The sequence below is a fragment of the Salmo salar genome, chromosome ssa23 (genome assembly GCF_905237065.1).
Source record: "Salmo salar chromosome ssa23, Ssal_v3.1, whole genome shotgun sequence".
NCBI lineage: Eukaryota > Metazoa > Chordata > Actinopteri > Salmoniformes > Salmonidae > Salmo > Salmo salar.
In genome coordinates this window covers 32,635,760-32,660,268 of record NC_059464.1, presented here as the reverse complement: position 1 = coordinate 32,660,268, position 24,509 = coordinate 32,635,760, and the positions used below count along the sequence as shown (strand labels likewise).

Here is a 24,509-nt window from a genome sequence, read left to right as displayed (position 1 = left end):
AGGAATATAGACAATACATTCATGGCTTTTTTAGTTGGCTCAAATATTGGGTAAATTTTAAGACAAATTAAAATAGAGTTTGCTTTTTCCTAAACCATTTGGACTTATTCGTTAATACGAACAGGTCTACCCTATTTGCTGTACATTATAGGATATACCTAAAGGAGGCACTGTATGCATATAGCACACACCAATAATTGTTCTAGCCTAGAATTAGTCGTTCCTTCTTGGCTCTTGAAAAAAAGATACGATAAGTGAAAATATTATTTTTCAGTGCATAGACATTGGGCCTCGTGATTACATGTTGGCCTAAAAACAGAAGCAAATAGGCATATCATAAGTCTTTCACACAATAAAATGCACAGCATTTTTCTATGACATTTTCCTAAATTGCATTCTGAAAATCAATCAGCATATCATATCCGGAAATAAACAATGTGTGCGTCCTTTCCTGACTGAAACTCCAAGGTGTATACCATAGCCTGTATCTTAATGGAGAGCATTTTAATAGATTGTATAAAATAACAGAGCTTTTTATTTATGGCAGTAGCATGATGTTAAGCATGTGAATTAATATTTAACCATTAAGAAATCACATGTCCTGGCGCCAAGTTAAGCGGCTTTATCAGGGAAAACCAAAGGCGCAAGTTTCTTATCCAGGCAGGACTCCCCAATATCTCAAGGTAAATGTTGCATGGCGATGGCTTGCAGTTTTGCTGAAGATACGTGTCTGTTTCGTATCTCTTTAAATGTCTAATGTAATCTTTTTGAGAAATTCGAGGTTCAGTTTACAACATGAGCAAACATCTGTCTGACAGAGAGCTGGTGACGTCAGACAGCCCCAGACTGAGTGCTAACGCTGGAACAGTGGGCGCACACATACACAGGCACAGTCACGTTTTAACATACGCGCGGGCACGTCATCATAGACGCTGGAATCACAGCCTTTGCTTTCTATAGTAGTGGTGCTCTACAGCGAATAAAATAGGCTACAAGCAAGGACGGACACCTATCAGAAGCGTGAGCAGCGGTTTGTGGCACAGCTCTGTCGCGGGCAACTGATCGCTTTAAATCATGCTGTATTGACTGAAGAGAGGCTAGTACAATCAATGGCTTGGCTTTGAAATCGTTCACAATTTATTGGAAAGGAGTGTGTGAGACGGGGGAGAGGGAGCGCGCGAGAGAGGAGAGAGGAGAGAGAGAGGTGGAAATAAAGATTATTTCAAAGATGGAACTTACAATGGAAAACATTGGAAATCTGCACGGCGTATCTCACTCTCATCAAACGGGTGACTTAATGAACTCTCCGCACCACGCACGGCAGTCCTTGGCGTCGCATAGGAACTTGGTTTCACACGGACGCTCAGCCATGGTGTCCAGTATGGCCTCAATATTAGATGGATCTGGGGAGTATCGCACAGACCATGCATTGTCCGGTCCCTTACACCCCGCAATGACCATGTCCTGCGACTCCGGGATGACCATGAGTAGCACTTACACTACGCTGACGCCGCTGCAGCACCTGCCTCCCATATCCACCGTCTCGGATAAATTTCACCACCATCCCCACCCGCACGCCCACCACCACCCGGCGCACCAGCGACTCGCCGCCGGCAACGTCAGTGGCAGCTTCACCCTGATGCGGGACGACAGGAGCCTTGCCTCGATGGGCAATCTCTATGGCCACTACCCTAAAGACATGTCCGGCATGTGCCAGTCGCTGTCCCCTCTCTCCAACGGCCTCGGGTCTTTGCACAACTCTCAGCAGACTCTTTGCGCTTATGGTCCTGGCACCCACCTCTCCAACGACAAAATGCTCTCGTCCGGAGGCTTCGAGTCTCACGCATCGATGCTGTCCCGGAACGAGGACCACCTGAGCCGTGGATTGGGAGGGCACGGGGCCGGGATCATGTCATCCCTGAACGGTATGCCCCATCACAGCCATCCGCACTCTCAGGCTAACGGGTCCATGCTCTCTGACCGGGAGAGGCAGACGGCGGGGGGCGGGCAGGGAGGTGGTTCGGGGCAGGTGGAAGAAATAAACACCAAGGAGGTGGCACAGCGAATAACGGCGGAGCTCAAGCGCTACAGCATTCCCCAGGCCATCTTCGCCCAGCGGATCTTGTGTCGGTCCCAGGGAACCCTGTCTGACCTGCTGAGGAACCCTAAACCCTGGACTAAACTCAAGTCTGGCCGGGAAACCTTCCGGAGGATGTGGAAGTGGCTGCAGGAACCCGAGTTCCAGAGAATGTCGGCGCTCAGACTAGCAGGTGAGTGAGGAGAAATGTGGCTAATGTGAAGGGATCAATTAGAAGTCAATGTGGCGAGACTATCAATTCCTAGTCAAACAGATTATCATTAAAACAAATTAGTATGGATTCTTGGAGGAGTTAACGATGGTTATTATTCTTTAAACTTTGTTAAATAACCATGTTGAATTGGTTGTTAGAAAAGATAAGTAAATCCAGATTGGATTGACTGCTTCATGCTTAGATAATAAAGTAGGAAAGAGTAAACAAGCTAGGATGTGCTGTGGTAGCCTACTCTGCTGGTGATATCCTAATTAGGTGTTAAACCTGAAAAAGATAAATCAACTTGTTTCAAGTTTTTGAATAGTCATGAGCTAATTTGCTGGCAACATTATAGTAGGCCTATACTTGTAATCAATTTTACGCACGCGCGTAATGGGGACCACACACACACACACACACACATACACACACACACAAACACACGAGGTGTTTCGACCACAGACAAAATGAAATCAAACAGGGAATGGCCTTAATCAAATTGATTGTGTATCTCTCTAACTGTATCATTTGGGCCACAATAACGAAAATAAAATGATGCGATTATTGACAAAAAGACTGTAGTGTTGTAGTATTGATAACTTTGTCAAGTTTCACATATTCACTCTTCTTCTGGTGTGGAGTCGTTCCACAAGCCTCGCGCTAATTATATTATTGTGTTCAAATGGACCTGGAATTCTCGTGGGCCTTCCCTTCCCCTGTCTACTCCGGGAGGCGTAAACAAGGCGCGTCTGAGGTGTGTCTGGCAGCGGAGCAGCGAGTCAGGGGAGCGTGACCTCCCGCGAATCGATACTTCGGGTCCCGGCGTCCCTTTTTAAAGTAGCCACTAATAAATGATCAATTTGGATCTGAAAGACAGCTCAAGAAACAGATGCCTCTGTCTATGATTTTTTTTTTACATTCTGCTTATGTATTTATAATAAATTATAAAGTCATATAGGTCGAATAGCGAGTTCATGGTGTACTAGTGTGATTATGTGTAAATAGAAGTAAAATAAGAACGGAGTGGAGGTGAAATAGGCCTAATTTAAGAATGATTTGTGGTCAAAGGGGACTTTTTTTGAATCTACAACATACCAACTCTAAAACATCAACAATTACATTTTGCATACGCTTTTATCCCCAGCGGCTTAGAGTAGTGGGTCCCCCCGTGGGAATCGAACCCACAAACCTGGTATTGCATGCGCCATGCTCTACCAACTGAGCTACACCGGACAATAACACTACAGCCCAGGTTGAACATTGTGTTGTAGCCTATGCTGGCAATAAACATACATAGGCCTACAGTCAAACGTTTGATTTTACAAAGTTCTATGCAATTCCAGTATATAGAATTACAAATGATTAAGGTCTACACTAGCCTGCTTAAGGATTGCAAGGCAAAAAAGCATAAGGGAATTAATTTAATAACAGTTAAACCACATAATAGTCATACTTCATTTTGGAAATTCAACACACATATACCATTTAATTGCAACATATTGCTAATCACTCAACTTTGAGACAGATATTTTTGAGAGAGGGGATGTTCATATAAATCATTTGAAATAGGCCTACGATTGAAAAATGTATCATTACTTTTATATTTCACTTTGAATTCAAAAGTTGCAACAATTTATTCATATTTATTTATTCGTTCATTGGATCATTTATCCACCCACTTTGCCAGTGAGTGATAACAGTTTGAAACATTGTCCAGTATTGTACTCCAAGCCTCTACCGTGAAAACTCTACGAAGGCAACATTTGTTACTGGAAATAGTGTTATTTTACAAGCTATAAAGCTCAGGGGCTAATTAAAGAGGCTTAATTAAGGGTGGAAAGCTATAAAATCAGAAGAGTTGGAAGTGAGCGCCACTTTGATGTTTCTGCAAAGCACTCCGTTAGGACATGCATGTGTGTCGTATTTCAGTGTGTCGTATTTCAGTGGACAGTTCAATTAAGCAGATATAGTGGCATATTTTAGTTCCAGTCAATGCCCTATTGAAAAGCACTTCATGGAATATAAATTGTTACTTTGCACATTTAGCGGCGTTTTGGTATATAAAGATTTAAACACTCCACAATTGTCTCTTTAAGTGCCATTGCTAAATCTAATTAAACCTAATTGGGCAGTGGGGTTTTTATATAGTCGCAACCTGGTCTCAGAGCATTTCGTTTTATTTTGTACATAAATCCGAGACACTTCATTTAGTATGATCTGTTACATGGTTGCATAAGGAAGATGTTTACTTAAGGCAAAAACAAAGTAGGGTGATTGGTCGGGTGAACGGGTAGGCTTATAACGCAAACTTCTAGCAACTCAAAGGTTGCAAGTCTGGAGCTTATTACAGACAACTTTAGCTAATTAGCCACTTTTCAACTACTTACTACTTTTTAGCTACTTTTGCAACTACTTGGCATGGTAGCTAACCCTTCCCCTAACCCTAACCTTAACCCTTTTAGCTAACCCTTCCCCTAACCCTAACCTTAACCCCTTTAGCTAACCCTTCCCCTACCCTAACCTTAACCCTTTTAGCTAACCCTTCCCCTAACCCTAACCTTAACCCCTTTAGCTAACCCTTCCCCTACCCTAACCTTAACCCTTTTAGCTAACCCTTCCCCTAACCCTAACCTTAACCCTTTTAGCTAACCCTTCCCCTAACCCTAACCTTAACCCTTTTAGCTAACCCTTCCCCTAACCCTAACCTTAACCCTTTTAGCTAACCCTTCCCCTAACCTTAACCCTTTTAGCTAACCCTTCCTCTAACCCTAATCTTAACCCTTTAACTTAACTCCTAAACTTAACCCTAACCTTATCCCTAACCCCAAGCCTAGCTAACACTAGGTAGCTAGCTAACGTTAGCTACCTAGCTAGTATTCATAACATATCATATGTTTCGAAAATTCATACATTTTTCAAATTCGTAACATATTGCACATTTTGCAAATTCGTAACATATAACACCTTTAGCAAAATCGTAACATATAATATGAATTGTAATTTGTAACATATCATATGGTTGATGGACATCCACAAATTAATACATACCATGCAAAACGTAATATATCATACTAAATGTGGTGTTTCGGATTTACATACAGAATAATACGAAATGCTCTGAGACATGGTTGATTGTGAACTGCATGCACTATACTAGAACTATGGCACAGAACTTCCCATACTTGTGTTTCTGCATGCATAGGGTCTATATGTGCAGCATGCATGTCCGTTTGTATGCATTCTTTTTAGAATTGATACACCTATGCTCCATTTGTTGCCCCGTGGGTGTTTGCCTGAACGCATTATGGTTGACTTCGGATATTTGAGGATGATATAGGCTACATAGACTTTCTTCATACTTCAATAGGCTATTCTAATCGGTAATTTATTAACAATTATCAATCATTATAGTAGAGATATTATCGTAATTGTTATGGTTATTGTTATTATGGTAATAATTATGGCTATGATTGTTTAATAGCTGCACTCTTTGAGAGCGACCGCTGTTTCATGGGGGTGTCACCTGGCCCTGACGTGCTGACTGTTGTCCTGTGAGCTACCTTGTTCTGTTGTCAGTTGCTCTCTAGCAACATGGAGTTGGGCAAAATGACAAATGACTGTGGTATGGAAATGGTGGGCTCTACATTTTACTTATTGCATTTAAATTCACCATTATGCACTGTGCGCATGCGGAGTGGGAGTTGCTTGTTGTGATTCTAAAAGGGATGCTGGCGATAGGCCTACTCGGTCCGCCACATCAATCAATAAATTCAAATTACTATTCCAAATTCATCACAGTCACACAAATCAATGCCGCTGCCTTGCTTAGCTAATGTGAAAACGCCAGTGTCTGCACACTCACATGACAATCCTCCCCAGAAAATTAAAAATACGATGTAGTCAATTGAGGGGGGGTTCTGTCACGACAAAGATAGGCTGCGTGTCCTTTAAGCGCACTCCCTAAAACGCATGGTTTATAATTGGAATGATGTGTAGTGTTGTCCGCGTGAGGAGGGAAAGGTGAATCTCACAGAAGAGACAAACCTGGTATGGCCTACAGTTTAGGCCAACTAGTGCCTTGTTACGTATCACGCTGATAGTGTATCACTATTTGGCCTTTAAGGACAAATCATTATCTCCAAACAAGCTCACAACCTGCATCTGTTCAAATGTTGAAGCCAAGTAAACAAGGAAGCGCACATATACTGTAGCTATGGAGTAGACAACACCTTTGATTGTGTTGAGAAAGACACGGCAAAGTGAGGGCTGAGATGCATAGATTGCATAAACGATGAAAACAATTCGTCTTTGCATCTGTGTTGAATTCCACACTCCGTCTCAATGTATTTGGTCGGGTCAATAAAGCAGTGATCGATAAGGATAGCCAGTGCATCTATCAATTATTCCGCCTCAGCACTCTCTCCCATTGGACTCTCCCAGGGTGTTGGGGGATGGCTGGGGGATTTAGGCAGGAGCTGGGAAAGGGGATGAGAGACTGGGAAAAGCCCCCATTGCACACATTTGTCTTTCTCTCTGTTGTAATCATGTTACATGTAGACTGGATGGAAAACTCACCCTCAAAACGCCATTTGGGGGTTGGGTTATATAATCAGCTTGGATCTGTGTAAACGTATCCACCGCATTGTTCCAGAATCACTCGGGAGCCATGAGGAAGACAACAGAGAGACAACCAAAATGATTCGATCCTGCCAAACCTCCCATGTGGAAAATACGACGCAATGAAATATTACGCAAGAGAATCAATTTCATTTATCCAAACATGTAAAGGGGGAATATCAACATTTTATCGTTTGTAAAATGTCGATTTTGAGGATGAGAATATGCTCTGTTCTAGTAATAGGCTATTCAATAAAAATACAGGGAAATCATGGATAGGGAGAGAATAGCTCAATAAGAAACTTCCTCACAGACTAGGCCTAGTCTACATGCCAATCACATCAAAGGAGGTCAACCTGTCTGCTGTCCCCATACTATTACTATGGAGCAAGATTTTGGGGGGATGGCTAGGATATTCATGATAAACTAATATAAGTGAAAGGAGTATTTTATTAATCTATCATCCAACAGTTTAAATGCACAAGTAAGCCACATGTATGCAGCCTCCATATTCCCGACGTAACGCTGCCTGTCTGGGACATAATCCAAATGTCATCACTGTATCTAAGCAACGACCAACCCAGCCTGCTCCACACAGCACTAGCATTTCTATCCACCTCCCAAGTGCAGGCTACATAAATGTTTACCCCCACCTAACAAAACCATTTTCAATTGGGATCACCGCTGTCTTTGGTGCTGAAATCTTTATATGAATGGCGCTGTTGGCCTGTGTTTGAGGTCATGTATTATGGCTTTAATAAGGGGCAGTACAACATGGTTGAGGTAGGCTATGGAGGTAGACTATATATATATTGTTCATAGGCTAGCCTGCGTCTAGCATAAGTCCTTTACCCAACACCAGTCAACACGTGATCAATAATATTACACAATTTCACAATCATCCGTCTCACCATCTTGTTGTAGGCTATGTTAAGACACATAGTCCAAAGTCCAAAGAATAAGGTCCATATTCAATCAAATCCGGAAAACGCTTTCCCGGGAAATTCGCCTCCAAAATACACATGTTCCTATGGTGCACAACGAAACTAAAGGTTTCTGCAAAAGAGACTGAGCATAAAATTAATCAAAAGCTGTGAAGCCAGAATGTTGTTAATAATCTTCCCAGGAAATCCGGTTCGTCTTTTTGATTGCATAGAACCTTTAGAAGTGATTGATTTAGGATAATCGAAAACAGGCCTTTTCATAAAGAGACGTGTTGATGCAGGACTACGAAATGATCGATGCGGACTTTAATAATTGATAAGCATGGGGAAGACAACGGGAGAAAATCATGCAGCTGCGGTTTCCCAGACGCTCCTCGTTAAGCACAGCAATGTGTGTTGTAAATACTGGGATTCACACACGCGCGCTCGCGTACACACCACACACAGTGAAATCCTGTGGCTGTTGTGGACAATGGCCAGTACGCAGCCATTTTCCCCGGTGCAATAATGAAAAGCTATATTCACATTCTTCAAATCCATTCCAAATGTTTGTCAAGGCAGCCAGATGACGAATACTGATTTGTTCTGTGTTTTTCTGCCTTCGAGGAGGCGAATTGAGCACTCACATACATCTCCCAATTTTTACAGTGTAGCGTGCCTGCATGTGCGTATGTGATCAGGATATAGAGTGCGCCATACATTGTTAAGTCCGATCTGAATCTGTATCGATTTCCATTCCCGGGTCTCTCCTTTCCATCGCTGGAGCTGTGACATGCAGGCGTACTCCCCCTCCCCCTCCTCTCCTGTGCAATACCATTTCCCCCATTAACAGCTCACCCTTCATAACATACAACGGAATGAATAATAAACGGCATGCTTTCATTGGCACGATGCAGCTACAGCATATTCTGTAAAAACTGGTATTCCACTAATCATAGGTTATGTTATGTTGACATTTCTCTAAAATTGCGAAACAGTTAACCTATGCTGTAGATAAGGGAATAGCCTAAAATGACATTAGCCTAATTTCGTCCCTTCAACCCAGTATAGCCAATAGGCCTATGGCCAGACAGACCTACGGTGAAAATGACAATGTCTCCATTAGGTAAAGGGATCAATAACAGAAGACTGTTCCGTCACTTACACAAGCCAATGTGGGCAGTCGCTCCACTCACACTGTACAGTAGTAGCCTTTAGTATAACCTCAGAACTTCACAGTCTCTTTTCCATATTTTCATCACATATGCACACACAAAAGAGAGATAATACACACGGGGGCATTGCAATTATAAATGCAGCACATAGTTCTAACCCGTTTGCATCAATAGGCTTACAGTCTAGAATACCGTCTATTCTATTTTAGATGATCAATTCCTACGCTTTTCTGTCGCCCACTCTCCAAACCGGATCGATAGGAGAGAATGACCTTTAAATCAAATTGCTAGGAGAATGAACTGTGCGCATGAGGTTAGTATCAAAGGGTTAAATGGCATTGCGTCACTGATTTCAAATATCAAACAGTAAGGGAAGCCATTTTCTGAAGATGATCTATAGGATCATTGTTTTAAATTCACAGCAACATTTCCCTGCCAGATAATATAATAATAATGTTGTTTGTATTATATGTATTACTAGACACATGAAATGCATTGAATATTCTATCCAAAATCAATGTCAATAAGCCTGAGCTTATATTGTCATATTTGGCACCGTAAAAACAAAGGCATCTTGTATTGGGTCGATTTCCATAAATATTTTTGTGGCGTGGAATCAGAGTATTATCCCTAGCCAGCCAGCCTATAAGCGTTACTTGGTTGTTTGAAGCCCCCCCCCCCCACACACACACACACGCACTCATCATCAAGCCTTGGTTATTTAAATCAGCTGTGTAGTGTTAGGGCAAGAAAACAAAATCAGAACACTAGGTCGGAGTTTGGGAAACCCTGCAATATAGCACCTCCCGCGCGCCCTGCGTGACCGGTTGTAAATCTCTGAGCAGTGGTGTTGAAAAGCCGACTGTCTCTGGTTAGAAGTGGCCGCTTATCTGACGTCCCGACAGGTCATCGCTTATTCAAGGTCCGATAATGGCTTGTTTAATGCCCGATCTAAGGCGAATACTGCAACGTTCGAAGAACAAAGTACACATTGTCCACCCAATTCTTAAGGAGAGAAAAGGCACACATCCCCATTTAGGCCTTGAACGAATAGGCTAATAGTAGCATTAGCCAATAGTCAACTAATTAGCCTGCAGTGATAATTGAATGGCAACATGCAATGACAACAGCCTCATCCATAGGCCTACACTGAATTCATAATCGGAGTTAGTGATTTGATAAACACAACCATGCTTGCGTGCAGGTTCGGTTGTAGACTATAAGTCTAAACACATTCTAAGGCAGTAAAAACGTTTTTTTAAACTGTGATTAAAAATGACTTCAGAAAAGGGTCTCATCATAGGCCTAAATAACATAAAACGTGTTCGGGCACCGCATGCCAACAATCTCCTGCATGCTGCATTGGCTTCATAGATTGTCGTCAAAAGAGGATCATGGTTTTTAAAGGTGACAGCAAAGAGATAATTAAGTAGTCGATGGCCTTAAAATTGTGCCAAAAATTCCACATGTTGCATGTTGATTATTTGCACACAATAACACACCGTTTGTCTACATTTTACAATGGTAATAGTTCCAAAAATAGGATTGGAGACAATCTCTGATTTTACCACTCCATATTTCACATCAGCTAAATATTTCCCAACACTGAAACTTTCAATGAACTCAGAGTTGAATAGTAGACAAGTAATTCCAAAGAGCATCCCAGCCTGACTCTTACATTGAAAACTGAAAAACGTCTAATAATTTGGCATTCAAAAAATATTTTACATTACAGAATTATTATTGAATAGAGAAATCACTAGAGAACCTGAAAAAGACAAATATTTGACAGTTAATCCTACCCTGAGAGCCGAGCCTGCATGCGCTCAAATACACCACATGCAACCAGGGTCGATCACACAGTAAAACCGCAGTCATACACACGACACACCCCACGCCGTACCCACAGATGCAACCCGAAACTCCAGTTGGGCAAACCCACACAAATCAACAAAGAAACAAAACGACCGTGAAATCAATTAATTCATTAATCAATGTTATATTACATGCTATTTAAACAAACGGAGTGGTTTCTAACATAAGAATTTGAATTTATGTTTGAATATCTATTGAACCAAGGCATTCAGCCAGGCTATCGTTTTTAGGCCTATGTTTAAAGGCCTAAGGCCTATACTGAGACGGCATCTTTAGACCCCCTTTTATCCACTATTGGCTAAAGATTAAAAATGTTGTAGCTTGAAGAAGATTTACAAATACATCATTTCATCACATATTCATATCACATTCAATGATTCAATATCAACACATTTAATCTGTGTGTGTGTGTGTGTGTGTGTGTGTGTGTGTGTGTGTGTGTGTGTGTGTGTGTGTGTGTGTGTGTGACAATTGCATTAACCCAACACGCACCCAAAGATACAATGACAAACTTCAAGCCCAACTCTTTTAACATGCTGCACTTTTGTTCGATAAAGACTAGTTATTTATTTGATCAAATATTGGATTCATTTAATTTCCTCTGACTTTGTTATTACATTTATTATTATTATTATTATTATTAGTAGTAGTAGTATTTTATTTATTATTTAATTATACTATGATTATGGTTTTATTGCCTAATATTTAGCCACATATTCAGACATTTGAGCTTCCTCGTTCGTTGAATAACATTTTTTATACAAGTACTCATGTGCACTTTCTTTTCAGCTGACAACTGCAGAATTACATCCATCAAGATCGACCTTTGAGACGATTTGCAGGCTGCTTCACTGATAACATTTTCAGGCCGTCCCATAAATCACTGAAAAGAAGAAAAACACAAAATGAGTGACGAAAAGTTTTTAAACTTAAGGTTTGACTTCGTAAATAGAGGTAGGACTAGAGGCCATATGTTTTATGGTGCCAGAGAGCAAATGAACCAGTTCTGAACATGCCAAGAACAGCAGGCTATGCTTACAGAAAGAAACATCACAGTTGCGCTATGCGTTTTAACAGGAGCCCCTCACAATGTTGACAATAGCCTTCTGTCTACACAGTGATATTGCTGGCCACACAGGTCACTCAAAAAAGATATTCACTAATCTGTGATCTGTTGTGGCAAGTCATCCATACTGCCAATTCAATAACTCTGCCTTTTTTTATTTGTCTTTACATTTGACATTTGATGTAGGCAAATTCTTAATTTTATTTCAAAAAGTAATACAACAATCCTCAGTAAAGGCTCTGGTACAGGGTACTGCAGTTATTCATTGTAGACTATCGTTTGACGATGCTAAACTTGTTGCTATAAAACAATTTAACAATAGAATAGGCTTTATGCAAAACGTTTGCAGAAATACGATCACACAAAAAAAGACTGCCTACCTTCACAATATCAACATAACATGTCTGCAATTAAATCATGGAGGCCGATGAAGTTATACTTTAATAATCTCTATTTCAGTAAACTAAAAGTAACAGCCCATAATAACGATTTAAAATGAGTCAGTCGTAGCTGATGATGGTGTGCATCTTGTATGTCCACCTCAGACATTGACCCAGTGACTTGTTAGAAGCCAGCTATTAATAAATAGTAAGTAATTATGAATAAGAGTCCATGGTTGACATAGTGACTGTTTCTCGCCTGCAGTAGCCCGGCCTCAGCGGGAGAGAGTCGCACCGCACCCAATTTCAGATCAGCCCCATTCAAGCCATCGATCCCAGGCAGAACGGTTGGCTGCACGGTGCGGTTAGTTATCGATTCCCCCCCCCCGCCCCCCTCCCCCCTCACTTCAAATCCGACAGAGCACACAACTCTAGCCAGGCTGCAGAGGCAGTTTTCACACGCTCATATATTTATTTAAATACCATTTTGAATCTGGAAGTATGCGTGGGCAGGCTTTTACCGAAATTGGGGATTAGTAACATAAGTATAATAATTAAATGAGACACAATTAAGCAAATTTGTATTATGATCAGGCCATATATTAAATACATTCACAATTGATTTACCACGTATCCCATGGGCCTATTGTTATCAAACGATGTATTTACTGATGATGTGGTAGACCTACATTCAACAAATGCGTCCAACTGAGAGATACACCTGTTGTTATTGTGAGTTTGCTCTCACAGGCACCGCAGACCTCTTGACGTAAAACAGATTATAGTTATTATTATTAGGTAAATAATAGATCGAGTCAATCTCAGCGACGTTAGTCAATGTTAACATTACCCAACTCTTACAAAAATGTTGCACTGGCCCTTTTAGTGCTGTTTCACATGAACTTCTCTGACAAAAACGATCCGTCGGTTAATGCCTTTCTTAATCAGGGAAACACCAAAATGACACTGTACATTATATAAAGTAACGAGGTGTCACTAAATTATAAATATGTTTCATCATAAAACAAAAGTTGAATTTATATCACTAATCTTTAGATGGGCACTCCTAAATTTCCTCAGCAGCCTGACTGTTTACTTAGCAATGCCACCATATTTCATTTTGCAACTTTCACTGACATTTGTTGCCAATTATATATGATATGCCATGTCAATAAATTTAACCACGAGGTCTACAACATTTTCCAAGTCACTCATTTTGTCACATTTGACTTCAGTTAAACATTACTTGTAAGTATAAATTCATGTTTCCATCGATAATGTGAGCACTTAAGCACTGTTTGTAAAGGCATTCTGCAGCTGCCAGCTCACACAATGAGCCGACTATATGTCATTATGGTATTATTTTGATATTATATCATATCAGGTTCTCGGCCTGCATAGGTAAATACAGGGTATTTATCTAAAGGTGATTAAGGAAGTGCTGGCTTCACTTTTATTAAAGAACAAACATCTAATAACAACATTTGATCGGTGAATTTTGCACACAGAGAAATCTCTTTGATGATCTCAGATATAATGGAAGCCTAATGACTGGTAAAATATAAAGTATCTCTTCAAAAAAATAACAAAAGAGCTTAAGTCCAATGAAAATGTAGGCTACCCGTGAATTTATTCTGAACTGCAGTTAGAACCATTCTTCTTCCTAACAAGATATTTGAGCAGGTTGACTTTCAAAGTGGTCCTGAGTGAGTGTTATTGAAGCTGTGGGAGAATGTCTTGCAGCGGAGCAGTGTGCAAGGTAAACAAACAAATTGTATCAAGTTATCAGTATATTAGCACCAACTCTGCCTCATTACATTAAGGAGTATTGAGTTGTAAGTTTGCATTGGGAAACCTTGGCACTGCCCTGCGGTCTGAATGGAATAAATACTGTACCAACTAGCGTTTAAAGTGCAGCCAAGTCGATACACAGCCTACCAATCTTTGTGCAACATAAGTCAAAACAAAATCTATGGATTTAAAATACTGTACGCCCCATTTTACAGCACAAACCAAGGTCTGGAGAAAAGGTGCATCCGATTCTGTGGCATCTAGAATCCTGCAGGGGGAAATAATTGAGTTTTAGGTAACACACTGATATATGCCAACTGGCAGACCCTATAAGGTAGAGAGAGAAGTGCCTGGGGTTCTTTTCTGTAAGGGCAATGGAAGCAGAACTTGAAGTTGGCTTTATCGTGTGCATGAACATGTTCAACCGTAGCCAGTAAAACAAATATTGGGAGATTAATTAAAACAGTGGTCTATGGTTAGATCATATATACAACCAATAGGCTACACTTTAACAGTAAGCCTACACGAATCTGTGTTTTACATTTAGGAGTGTTGTCATTAAATATGTAGCCATGGCTATTAGACATTAGTAACATGTTGGACTAGCTGATCAAAGACCTATGGGTTATTCATTCAGCAGTGCCAATAACCAAAACACATTACAACATTACGTTCATTACGTAGATCCAGTATGATTTCAATGTCTAGAGATAAACATCTATTTTATTTTGACATAGTAGGCTGTTGTTTTTCTCGAACAAATAGAACCGCAGCACAAAATTGACAAAAGAGTGGCCTTTGGATAACCCAGGCAGGAACTGACTGTTGAAGCGAAGTCCTTGGAATAACAGGCTTGGTAGGCTAGTCGCCCTTATGAGTGCAATTAACTGGTGCTAACGGTTTATGAGGACCATTGCTCCCACAAAATTTGAGCAAATAAAACCTACAACTGACCAATTCGAGAAGCAGCTCTCGAAACTCATGAATCTTTTTCCTTCCCATTCTCCCTCCGAGGCATAATTAATTGGACGAACTGAATTTCACACACGAATTACTCACGAATCTATCGACCGATATTGAATGCCCAGGGCCTTTCACGTAACCTTTTTTTTGGGTGCGTTGCAATGCTACGAATATTAACGACCAGAGAAAGAGAAAAGTTATAAAATAACTTAAAACTTTATATTGACTCCCGTTTTAGATTGGGGTTCAATACAAATGTGTTGAAGTCATGATCTGCTCGTGCATTGTGAGAGTGCTTTGAGTGACCATGACAAAAGCCAACACCCATTGGACTATATTATGGTAAACCCTACACCGACCCAAATGTATTGATTGGTAATGATGATGATTAATTGAGCAGGGTATACTCTGTAATGTTTGTAAATTAGTTGCTTATATAACACAACGTCCCCCTAACCATATACACACGCCAAACCGTAAGCTATATTATCCAATGCAATTCTCAGGTTTGTGACTGAAAAATATTGAAAATAAAGAAATAAATCATCTATCAATTTATAAGGCTTCCACTGATGCCACAGTTTGAAGTAGCGAACGGGTAGAATAATTGCCATGGTGTGGGGTTGTAGTCTGGGCAGAGTAGACCATCGTGAAAGCCGAAAATAAAAGCCAAAATACATTTGTATTATGAGTCCAATATGGGTTGTGTTTCGTGCATGAGTTTATGTGAGTTTATGTCAGTCTCTGTACTCTGTGTCTTCTGTAGCTCTAAAAGCTGCAATTATCGATTTTCTTCTTTTCTACAGCGTGATTCAGTAATCAGGGCCCCCTTCCTCACCGATCGATCACTATTGATTTGCCTACTAAATCCAGCGCCTGTAGCAAGACAGCCCAGTATTGCGCCCCAGTACGGCCAGGGCACAGCGCGAGTGACACCAACTGACTAAGAGACGATAAAACAACAGGGTCAAAAGTCTCCCACAGAGCTCTGTGTACAACTCAAACATAATGGGATGAAGGGGCTGGATGGCGAGAGGGATACGAATGGATAGCTGTGTTAATAATTATACAATACACACATAACTAGGATATTGAATCTGTTATCATCTGTTGCCCAAGAAAACTACAATGATGATATATCCACTCTAGACCATATGAAACTATCATCATCATCATCATCATCATCATCATCATCATCATCATCATCATCACCACCAGTCTGTCTATAGAATAGTGTATGATTGTGCTTAGGAGAGGTCTGGAGTAGTCTTGATGTGAAATACAAATATGATAGTTGTGCTCACGTGGAGGTTAGGCCACTGTAGTAAACAGATTTGACTGCAATGGTTGATCAATGGGCTCTGTCCCACTGTAATTAGACAACAGCACCACAGCTTGGCTCCAGCAATTTCAGCACAATCACACACACACACACACACACACACACACACACACACACACACACACACACACACACACACACACACACACACACACACACACACACACACACACACACACACACACACACACACACACACACACACACACACACACACAGCACACAGACACAACACACAGACACAAAGACAGACAGACAGACAGACAGACACACAGACACACAGACACACAGACACACACACACCAGAAATAGTGTGAAAGAATGAAGGAATAAAGTAAGATTGGAGTGAAAAAAGAGAGGCGCCAACAGGGGAAAAAACTGACTGCCTCAAATCCTCCTCCTATGCATCTAAACCTGTCTCCTCATGTTTTCACTGTTCATATCACCTTTATACATGGTTAATATTAGTTCCAGTACATACGGTAAGCAGTATATGTTTCTATTTGGTGCTTCTAAGTACTACTAGAGGTTTTCTTTTCAAATTGCTCCCCATAGAAGTCAGTGCATACTCAACACTCCAGTTTGTGTTGGAGGCAGTTATAAATACCATCTCAGCGCTCAATGGATAGGGCTCCAGTGGGCTCTGTTTGAAGTAGCAGACTGCAGACCTGCTGGAGGGGATTCTGACCTCAGTCCCTGTAGAGAACCCCCCAATTCCTACAGCAATGTGGGTCAATATCTCCCTCTCCACCACTCCTTTTCTCTCATACACACATGCACACACACTGATCTCTGTTTCGCTCTCCTCTCTCTCTCTCTCACACGCACGCACGCACACGTACGTGCACACACACACAAACGCTTACTATTGTGCAACAGTCACTCAGTCTCCCATTGCGACCCAAACTGCATTAATATTGAATCAAACAGCAGTGTCTCCACCAGGCAGCCAGAGCAGCTCACCGCAGGCTAGCTCCCTGTCTGCACTCTGCAGGATGGAAGGAATATTCCCACTGGGCACCAGGGATGGATTAGCTTTAAATCAAGTTTAATACATGGCAAAATACGCAAGCTCAATATATTTTGCTGCTGTATAAACCCGTTTTTACATCTTTAAGTACTGGCTTATGACTCATTTCCCACATCTTCCCTTAATTCTCCCTCTGCATCTCTCACCTTTTTACTATCACTGAAGTACTCATAATCATATAGTATTGCAGTACTATAACTGTAACACTGCTATGTTGTTGTCTCCCCCTTTGTCTCCCCAACCCCACCCATATCACCCCTCACAGCCTGCAAGCGCAAGGAGCAGGAGCATCACAAAGACCGCAACATGGTGCCCAAAAAGCAGCGGCTGGTCTTCACGGACCTGCAGCGCCGCACACTCATCGCCATCTTCAAGGAGAACAAGCGCCCGTCCAAGGAGATGCAGATCACCATCTCCCAGCAGCTGGGCCTGGAGCTCAACACTGTCAGCAACTTCTTCATGAATGCCCGGCGCCGCTGCGTGGACCGCTGGCACGACGAGCACAGCACCAGCCCCGGCCAGCCGGGCACCTCGGCCACCACTTTCTCCAAGGTCTGAGACACCCGGGGGGAGCCACAAGGTGGCATGGGGATGTGGAGGTGGTACCTCCTGTATCCCACTTCGTTCCCAATAACCATGTTGATGCCTCCTCATTCGTGCCATGCAACCACGTCTTGGTCAGTCGCAACTGTAACCACCACGATCCTGAACATCTCACCCCTGGACTGTTATGAAGCAAGTGAAACGCAAAGGTAACATGTAGTCAGGTCCACACAAGGACAATCATCTGTTTTTCGATTGAATCAGCTTTCTGTTGATGGTGTCAGTCCATTTACACTACAGACACCATGATATGTTTGTTTAAACGATCTCAAAATCAAGCCTCGGCCAGCCTCCCTATCCAGGTAGTTTCTACTGAATCCCTCCCAGCACTCCCCTTTGTGTCTGCTACTCTGAGTCTCTCCTCACATCTCTCATCTCTCCACAAAGCAACATGGACAGAAGAACTGCAATAAACATGACAGCACACAGCCGTGTGATCCTACCCAGTTCTGTGCACAAGGCCATCCTGGAGAAAACAACACAACCCCGTTGAAAAAACAAAAGCTCAACCTCTCATTTCCTCTCCTCCTTCTCTCCACTCCTTCTTCGCCAAAGGTATTCCCTGATGGCCAGCCATTTCAGCGAGCCACTCGAATCATACTCTGGCAAACTAATGAATCGAAAAATGAATCGATGCAGACAGGGAGAGGGAACGGGGCTTTGACCCTTCTTGAAGGTGAAACAGAAGACGCTTGGCAATAAAGATACTCAGATCTGCCTGGCTGCCTAGGTCTATATTATTGCACAGATGTTGGAGGCCTGCAGGGAGACTTTCGTTGCTTGAGAGAAGCAGAAGTGTCTGTCGGGGAGGTGAGGGAGCGAAACGCCTGGACATGCTCTTTGTTCAGGAGGGAGCTGCTTTTCACTGATCAATACAGAAACCAAGCGACAACACGGCCAGGCAGGCGACAAGCGAACTGCATTATAGCTGCTGTATAGGATGTAAGAAGAGCACATGGAACCCAGTGGAGGTGGCGACACAATGGCCCAACAGCTGCCCAGTCTGCTCTGCACATAAGGTGCCCCAGTGCCCCCTGCTGGTTATAAGAGTAAGCTGCAGCCAGCAGCCCTCTAGGAAAGGCCTCACGGTGTGTTCCAGGGCTGGGGAGAGAGAGGCCATGGCACATGTTCAGGCCCTCGCAGATCTCTGAAGGCAGATCAATAGTGAGCCATTATCCTATTGTTGTTCCTCATCCAACGAGGACTGGTGAAGTAGGAGGAGGGGGATGGTTCAAGTAGCACTCAGTACCCTGGAAAATAGAAGTCAGGTTTTTAGCAAACACTCCAAATACGTTACCTTGATAAGACTCACCAAGCAAATTGATGGCCTTGTGTCACAACCCACACGCTGGGGTATTGAAAAGATACACACAGAAACACATACAGCTGATATAGAGACATGTCTCAGTTTCATTTAGTGGACAGAGGGATAATGATGGAGCCAGACACATTTGAGGTGCTACGGAGATTTAGCTTTACATCATCATTTATGCAAAAATGGTGAGAAGGTTTCCTGTTTTGAAACATCTGAAATGACACCCAGTTCAGATGCGTTATCCGTCTGTTACCAAAAATAATGATCAGTAGATTTGGAAAAGAGCAAATTTCCCGCTGGATAGTCCCACACAATGGTTAGTATCTGTGGCTAGCCATCACACACTACAGTCACAAATGCTACAAGAACTAGTGCCAATGCTAACTGCCTTAATGATAATCAGAGAATATGGTACTGCATTCACACAGAGCTACAGTGTACCCTACTCATAATGATGGGCAGTATGTACCATAGCAACCAACAATCAACTTTTAAGTGAATTAGAATCTACTTTTTTAGAAAACGAAACGTTAACCAGATTTTAAGGCATACAATACCAAACCTCAAAACCACAAAGATACCACAATATGTGTAAAGACAAATCCACCAACACATACTGGACACATGTTTGAAACAGAGGAAATTCTCTCTCTCTTTCATTCTATCTTTGGTTCTCTACCCCCTCTTCCCCCATCCCCCTCTTCCCTCTCTTTCTCTCTCTTTCTCTCTCTTTCCCTCTCTTTCTCTCTTTCACTCTATAATATTAATGCGGGTAATTAGTACCATAGACACAAAGTTTCTCTCTCTTGTTACTTCTGTGCTCTGTCGTGCATAAGTAAGGCACCTTGTTGATAAATCAAAAAAAGACAAATGAAAGGACTTTTTAAAAGAAAAAAAGAGGGATGTGTGGACCTCGACCAATGAAGGACATCGTTTTTTTGGATTAAATGTGAATATTGACAAGGAGGAGACATTTCCCAAGACAAGGAGAAAGCAGGGAGATGGACGGTGTATTCTTCATACCGTTACATGTCAGGGCTGCGGTCTGTACTTCAGCACCTCGTTAATCTGAGCCCCAAAAAGGGGCTGTGAAAAGGGGACACAACATGACCTCCACATGTCCTTGCTGATTATATGTGTGTATGGGGAGGGAGGGATGAAGGTTAAAGGGGAGTTAGGACATGGATGTTATCTGTGGGGTCTTAAAATGCAACTGTAGCATTTCCAACAATGTAGTTAGATTAACTGTGCAGAATAGATAAGATACTTTGATAGTTTGAAACGGCTCTAAACTCGCTTTGCTATAAGCAGTGAGTTTAAAGTCTCGAACGATGAGAAAAATTGATTTGTGGTACACAGTTCAGCAAGGGCAGAATTCAGCTCTATGTACGTGGCTGAATAAATGACCTTTGTTTGTAGTGAGAACCGATGTGGCTACCTCACTAAGCTGAGTGGTTTGTGAAACCGCCACGAATACCAAAGATTACTCCAGCCTGCCAGTCCCATGCTGCCCGGGGGACACACCAAAAAGAACCCCCCTCTGCCCCAACGCTGTTACAGACACACACACTGACACACAAACACACATACCCTAAATGTACAGTGCAGTCAGGCTGCATTGTACCACAAAGGAGGAGGTGGCTACCATGCAGATAGAGTTGAGTGCCTTTTTCCTTCAACCACAGGTGGGACTGCTCTGGACACACGCACACACACACACACACACACACGCACGCACGCACGCACACACACATGCACGCATGCACGCACGCACACACACACACACACACACACACACAATTTGTTATTAGATGGACAGAAAGGGGCACAGAGTGGGGGCTGTGTCAGCATCTTCTTTCATATTGACTTTCCATCTTGATACACTAGAATAAAAGCACTTTATCATGTAGAAAGTCTAGAAAACATTTTCTAGACACTATTTATTTCAGACAAAAATATGTTACTTTGAATTCCGTAAATCACTTTGTTACTGCATAGTAGTTGCTGTCAGAGGGGCTCAGAGGGTGCCCTTGTTTTCTTAGCCTGGTGTTCTTCTGTTCTCCGTCCCTTCACTCCTCCCAACAGAGATATTTTTATGTAACAGAGAGGGAGGAGGTAAAGGGCTTGGCAGAAGTCAACAGTTGCCAGGATGTAGTTGTAATATCTTACCACTGTATATCATTCTCCCTACACACTTGGTGCAAGCACTAATGCTGCGTGGGGCACCTGAACAGTCATTTACAATTATAGACAGACACAACTTCTCTCTCCCTCCACCTCCATCCTGTCTACTCTACTCACACATCAACCTCTCCCCCTGGCCAGAGCTAAGACTTGGTAGGCATCTGTTGACAATTAATTCTGAAATACCTCAAACCTTTCAAGTTTATGTAATTAACTGAAAATAATCATCCTAATGATAAAAATGACTATGATTCTATGATTCTATGATAGTTAGTTTTGGAACTTGTGACTTGAAGCTTTATACTGTTCAATGTTTTTATTTGTTTGCTTATTTTTCTTTTACGTTTCCTGTTTGTTTTGCTGCGGCATGCACTTAATGTTTTCATAAAGTAAAGACATTGTGAATGTTTCTGTGGAAAAAGAGGAAGAGACAGGAGAGAATGCTAGAAGAGGAAGGGAAGAGAGAGAGAGAGAGAGAGAGAGGGCTACAAGAGCTACTTAACACAGATAGATATTTAGCTCAGCTATTTGAAGTGTGTATTTTTAAAGACAAAAAAAATGTCATGGATTTGGATCGGATAAAAAAAAAGCATCATTTGAATATCAACCGTAGGAAGATGTTTTTTTTACTCATCCCAAGCTTTCTTCTGCCATTTTGTTCTCTTTTCTCCAAAACAATTTCACAGTTACTTTTGAAGTGTGTTCAAGTGCTCCTGATGTTATTAATATATTGAAAACAGCACCTCCTATTGAAAGGGAGGTGCAACATTTTGCATGGATATTGTATAACTGTTTAGAAACCTACAGGAATGACCTGTGATTTTGTGCGAGAGGAGGAAGGAAAGACTGGGGTGGATGGAGGGGGGTATTTGGCAAAAGGGCGGGCTGGGGTCGGGATTTGGCATTTGTTTTTAGAGATTTTTGTCACTGTTGGATTCTCTGGTTGTGTGCATGTGTCGTTGCAACCCTCTCCCCTCCCCATGTTTTTTTTTATGCGTATAAATCCTGACAGTAGGGGGCAGTGTGCTGGGGGAGGTTCCACCCCTCCTCTCCAATCAATCTCATTCAATCTCATTCCTCAGCCTGGCTACTAACATGGTCCTGTTGGTGGCTGTCCTGCTTTTCCAAGGCCGGGTTGTTTCCTTGGAGTTAATCAGAGGGACTAAGCCACAGGCCTGTATGTACTGTATGCCATCCTTTTCTTCAGTCTGTGTGTGTATGTGTGCCTGCATTTGTATTTATCTGAAGAAGTGATCTTTCTTTGGTTTGCAATCTTTGTCAAGCGAAAATCGAACATTTACCAACCAACCAGTACATTGGCAACTGACCCCTCCAACCAGAAATGTTCATCTACTGTCAAACAGCATATGTGCATCATCTTCCTTTGGGATGTAAAGTTGCCAGTCTGCCTGCAGTCAGATCCGGTTAACACCCCAGTCACACTGTGCTCTCCCTCTTCTGGTGCCTGTTAATCAATCAGAACCAAGTGTCTTTGTGATGGTAGAAGACAATCAGTTTCAAAACAAGAAAAAGGAAGAGAGAGGACAGGCCAGCAGGGGGGGTTGGAAGGAGAAATCGGGAAAAGAGGCTCTCTGGGTCATTTACAGATGTACTGCGCCGACTGCAAAAATATTCCCACTACCCACTACTACCCACCACCCCACACCCTATCATCAATCTCATCACAAACAACACATCATTACAAACAACTCAAACCAAACAGTTAGCCCTTACCTCGAGACACTCCTACTCTGACACCCCTTGTCTATATTATTAACCCAATGCAAACTACACAACCAACAATGCAGTGCTGTGCAATGCAAGACAGCTGTTACTACATTTCCCATCTGACCCCTGTCCAACATGGCCTCCTGCTGATCTAATGTTGATGAAACCAGCCATAAGAGATATGAGGCTCTGGCTGGTGGCTTTTGCACAGAAAACTATGCAAACACCTGACCCCCCAATCTTAATCATTGCTGCTGGGTCAGAGTGTACAAACTTCTATCCTCCACCTACCCTTTCCATTTCATGACATCTGCCCCCTTCCCGGTTTCCCCCAGAGTGGGTTTAGCAGCTTCAGTCACTCAGGGTACTGTAGAGAGGGCCTGGAGAAGAGAGGCACTGCAGCACTGACTCTCTAGTGGGTACCAGACTGTGCTTTTACAGCTTTTAGAAAGGCCCCAAACTGTCATTGACATGAAATGGAGTCCATGCCCAAGTGGGTAGACTAAATCAATTTGCTACATGGTTCAATGTGTTACAATGTTGTACTGTATAGTCTCTGTTCAGGGGCAAGGAAGGTCCCAATCAATCAATGCAGAGACATCCATATGGAAGGAACACTCTTTAAAGGCAAGGGCGACATACAGTACACATACTCATACACACACCTGCATGGAATTACAGATGAGTCTGCCCTTTCAGAGCATTTGCTAAAAACCAAAGATGAATTCAGAGGTATGACAATCTGACAACTGAAGCGAGACAATGCCCAGCTCTCAAAGCTGCTCTAGTTTCCTGTGAGTGATTCCAACACTGGCCATGTAAACATGCCTCCCTTGCTGTTAGATCACACACACACACACACACACACACACACACACACACACACACACACACACACACACACACACACACACACACACACACACACACACACACACACACACACACACACACACACACACCTATGCGTCCTGCAGGATGTTGAAGGCCCAACACACCGAGAGCCTCTTGTCCCTCCTCCTACTGCAGAAGCAGGAGAGCCTGTGGATTCGTTTTATTTAGCTTTAGTGGATACTTTCGAGAAGGAAAAAAAATCTGAGTAATAACCGTTACAGAAAATAAGAACTTAAAAAGGATAATATGGGTAAATTGCGTGTTTTGAAACAAATGAACAAATAAACAATTGTAAAACATCTGTGCTGTCTCAGTTTGGTTTGTTTTTTTGC

At 42.2% G+C, this 24,509-nt stretch overlaps 1 protein-coding gene across 3 annotated transcripts; it reads left to right on the top strand.

The window, feature by feature from the left end:
* The first annotated feature begins 551 nt into the window (after nucleotides 1-551).
* On the top strand, nucleotides 552-24,478 carry LOC106584430 (hepatocyte nuclear factor 6). 3 transcript variants are annotated; one of them, XM_014169753.2, is made up of 2 exons: nucleotides 552-2,270; nucleotides 12,593-12,703. In XM_014169753.2, exons 1-2 carry the CDS (start codon nucleotides 1,229-1,231, stop codon nucleotides 12,694-12,696), a joined length of 1,146 nt encoding a protein of 381 aa, XP_014025228.1. In that variant the 5' UTR covers nucleotides 552-1,228; the 3' UTR covers nucleotides 12,697-12,703. The 3 variants fall into 3 exon arrangements, with proteins under 3 accessions (XP_014025228.1, XP_014025229.1, XP_045562069.1); XM_014169754.2 differs by lacking the exon at nucleotides 12,593-12,703 and adding an exon at nucleotides 11,671-12,586 and having other exon boundaries at nucleotides 554-2,270; XM_045706113.1 differs by lacking the exon at nucleotides 12,593-12,703 and adding an exon at nucleotides 17,719-24,478 and having other exon boundaries at nucleotides 563-2,270.
* The last annotated feature ends 31 nt before the right edge of the window (nucleotides 24,479-24,509 follow it).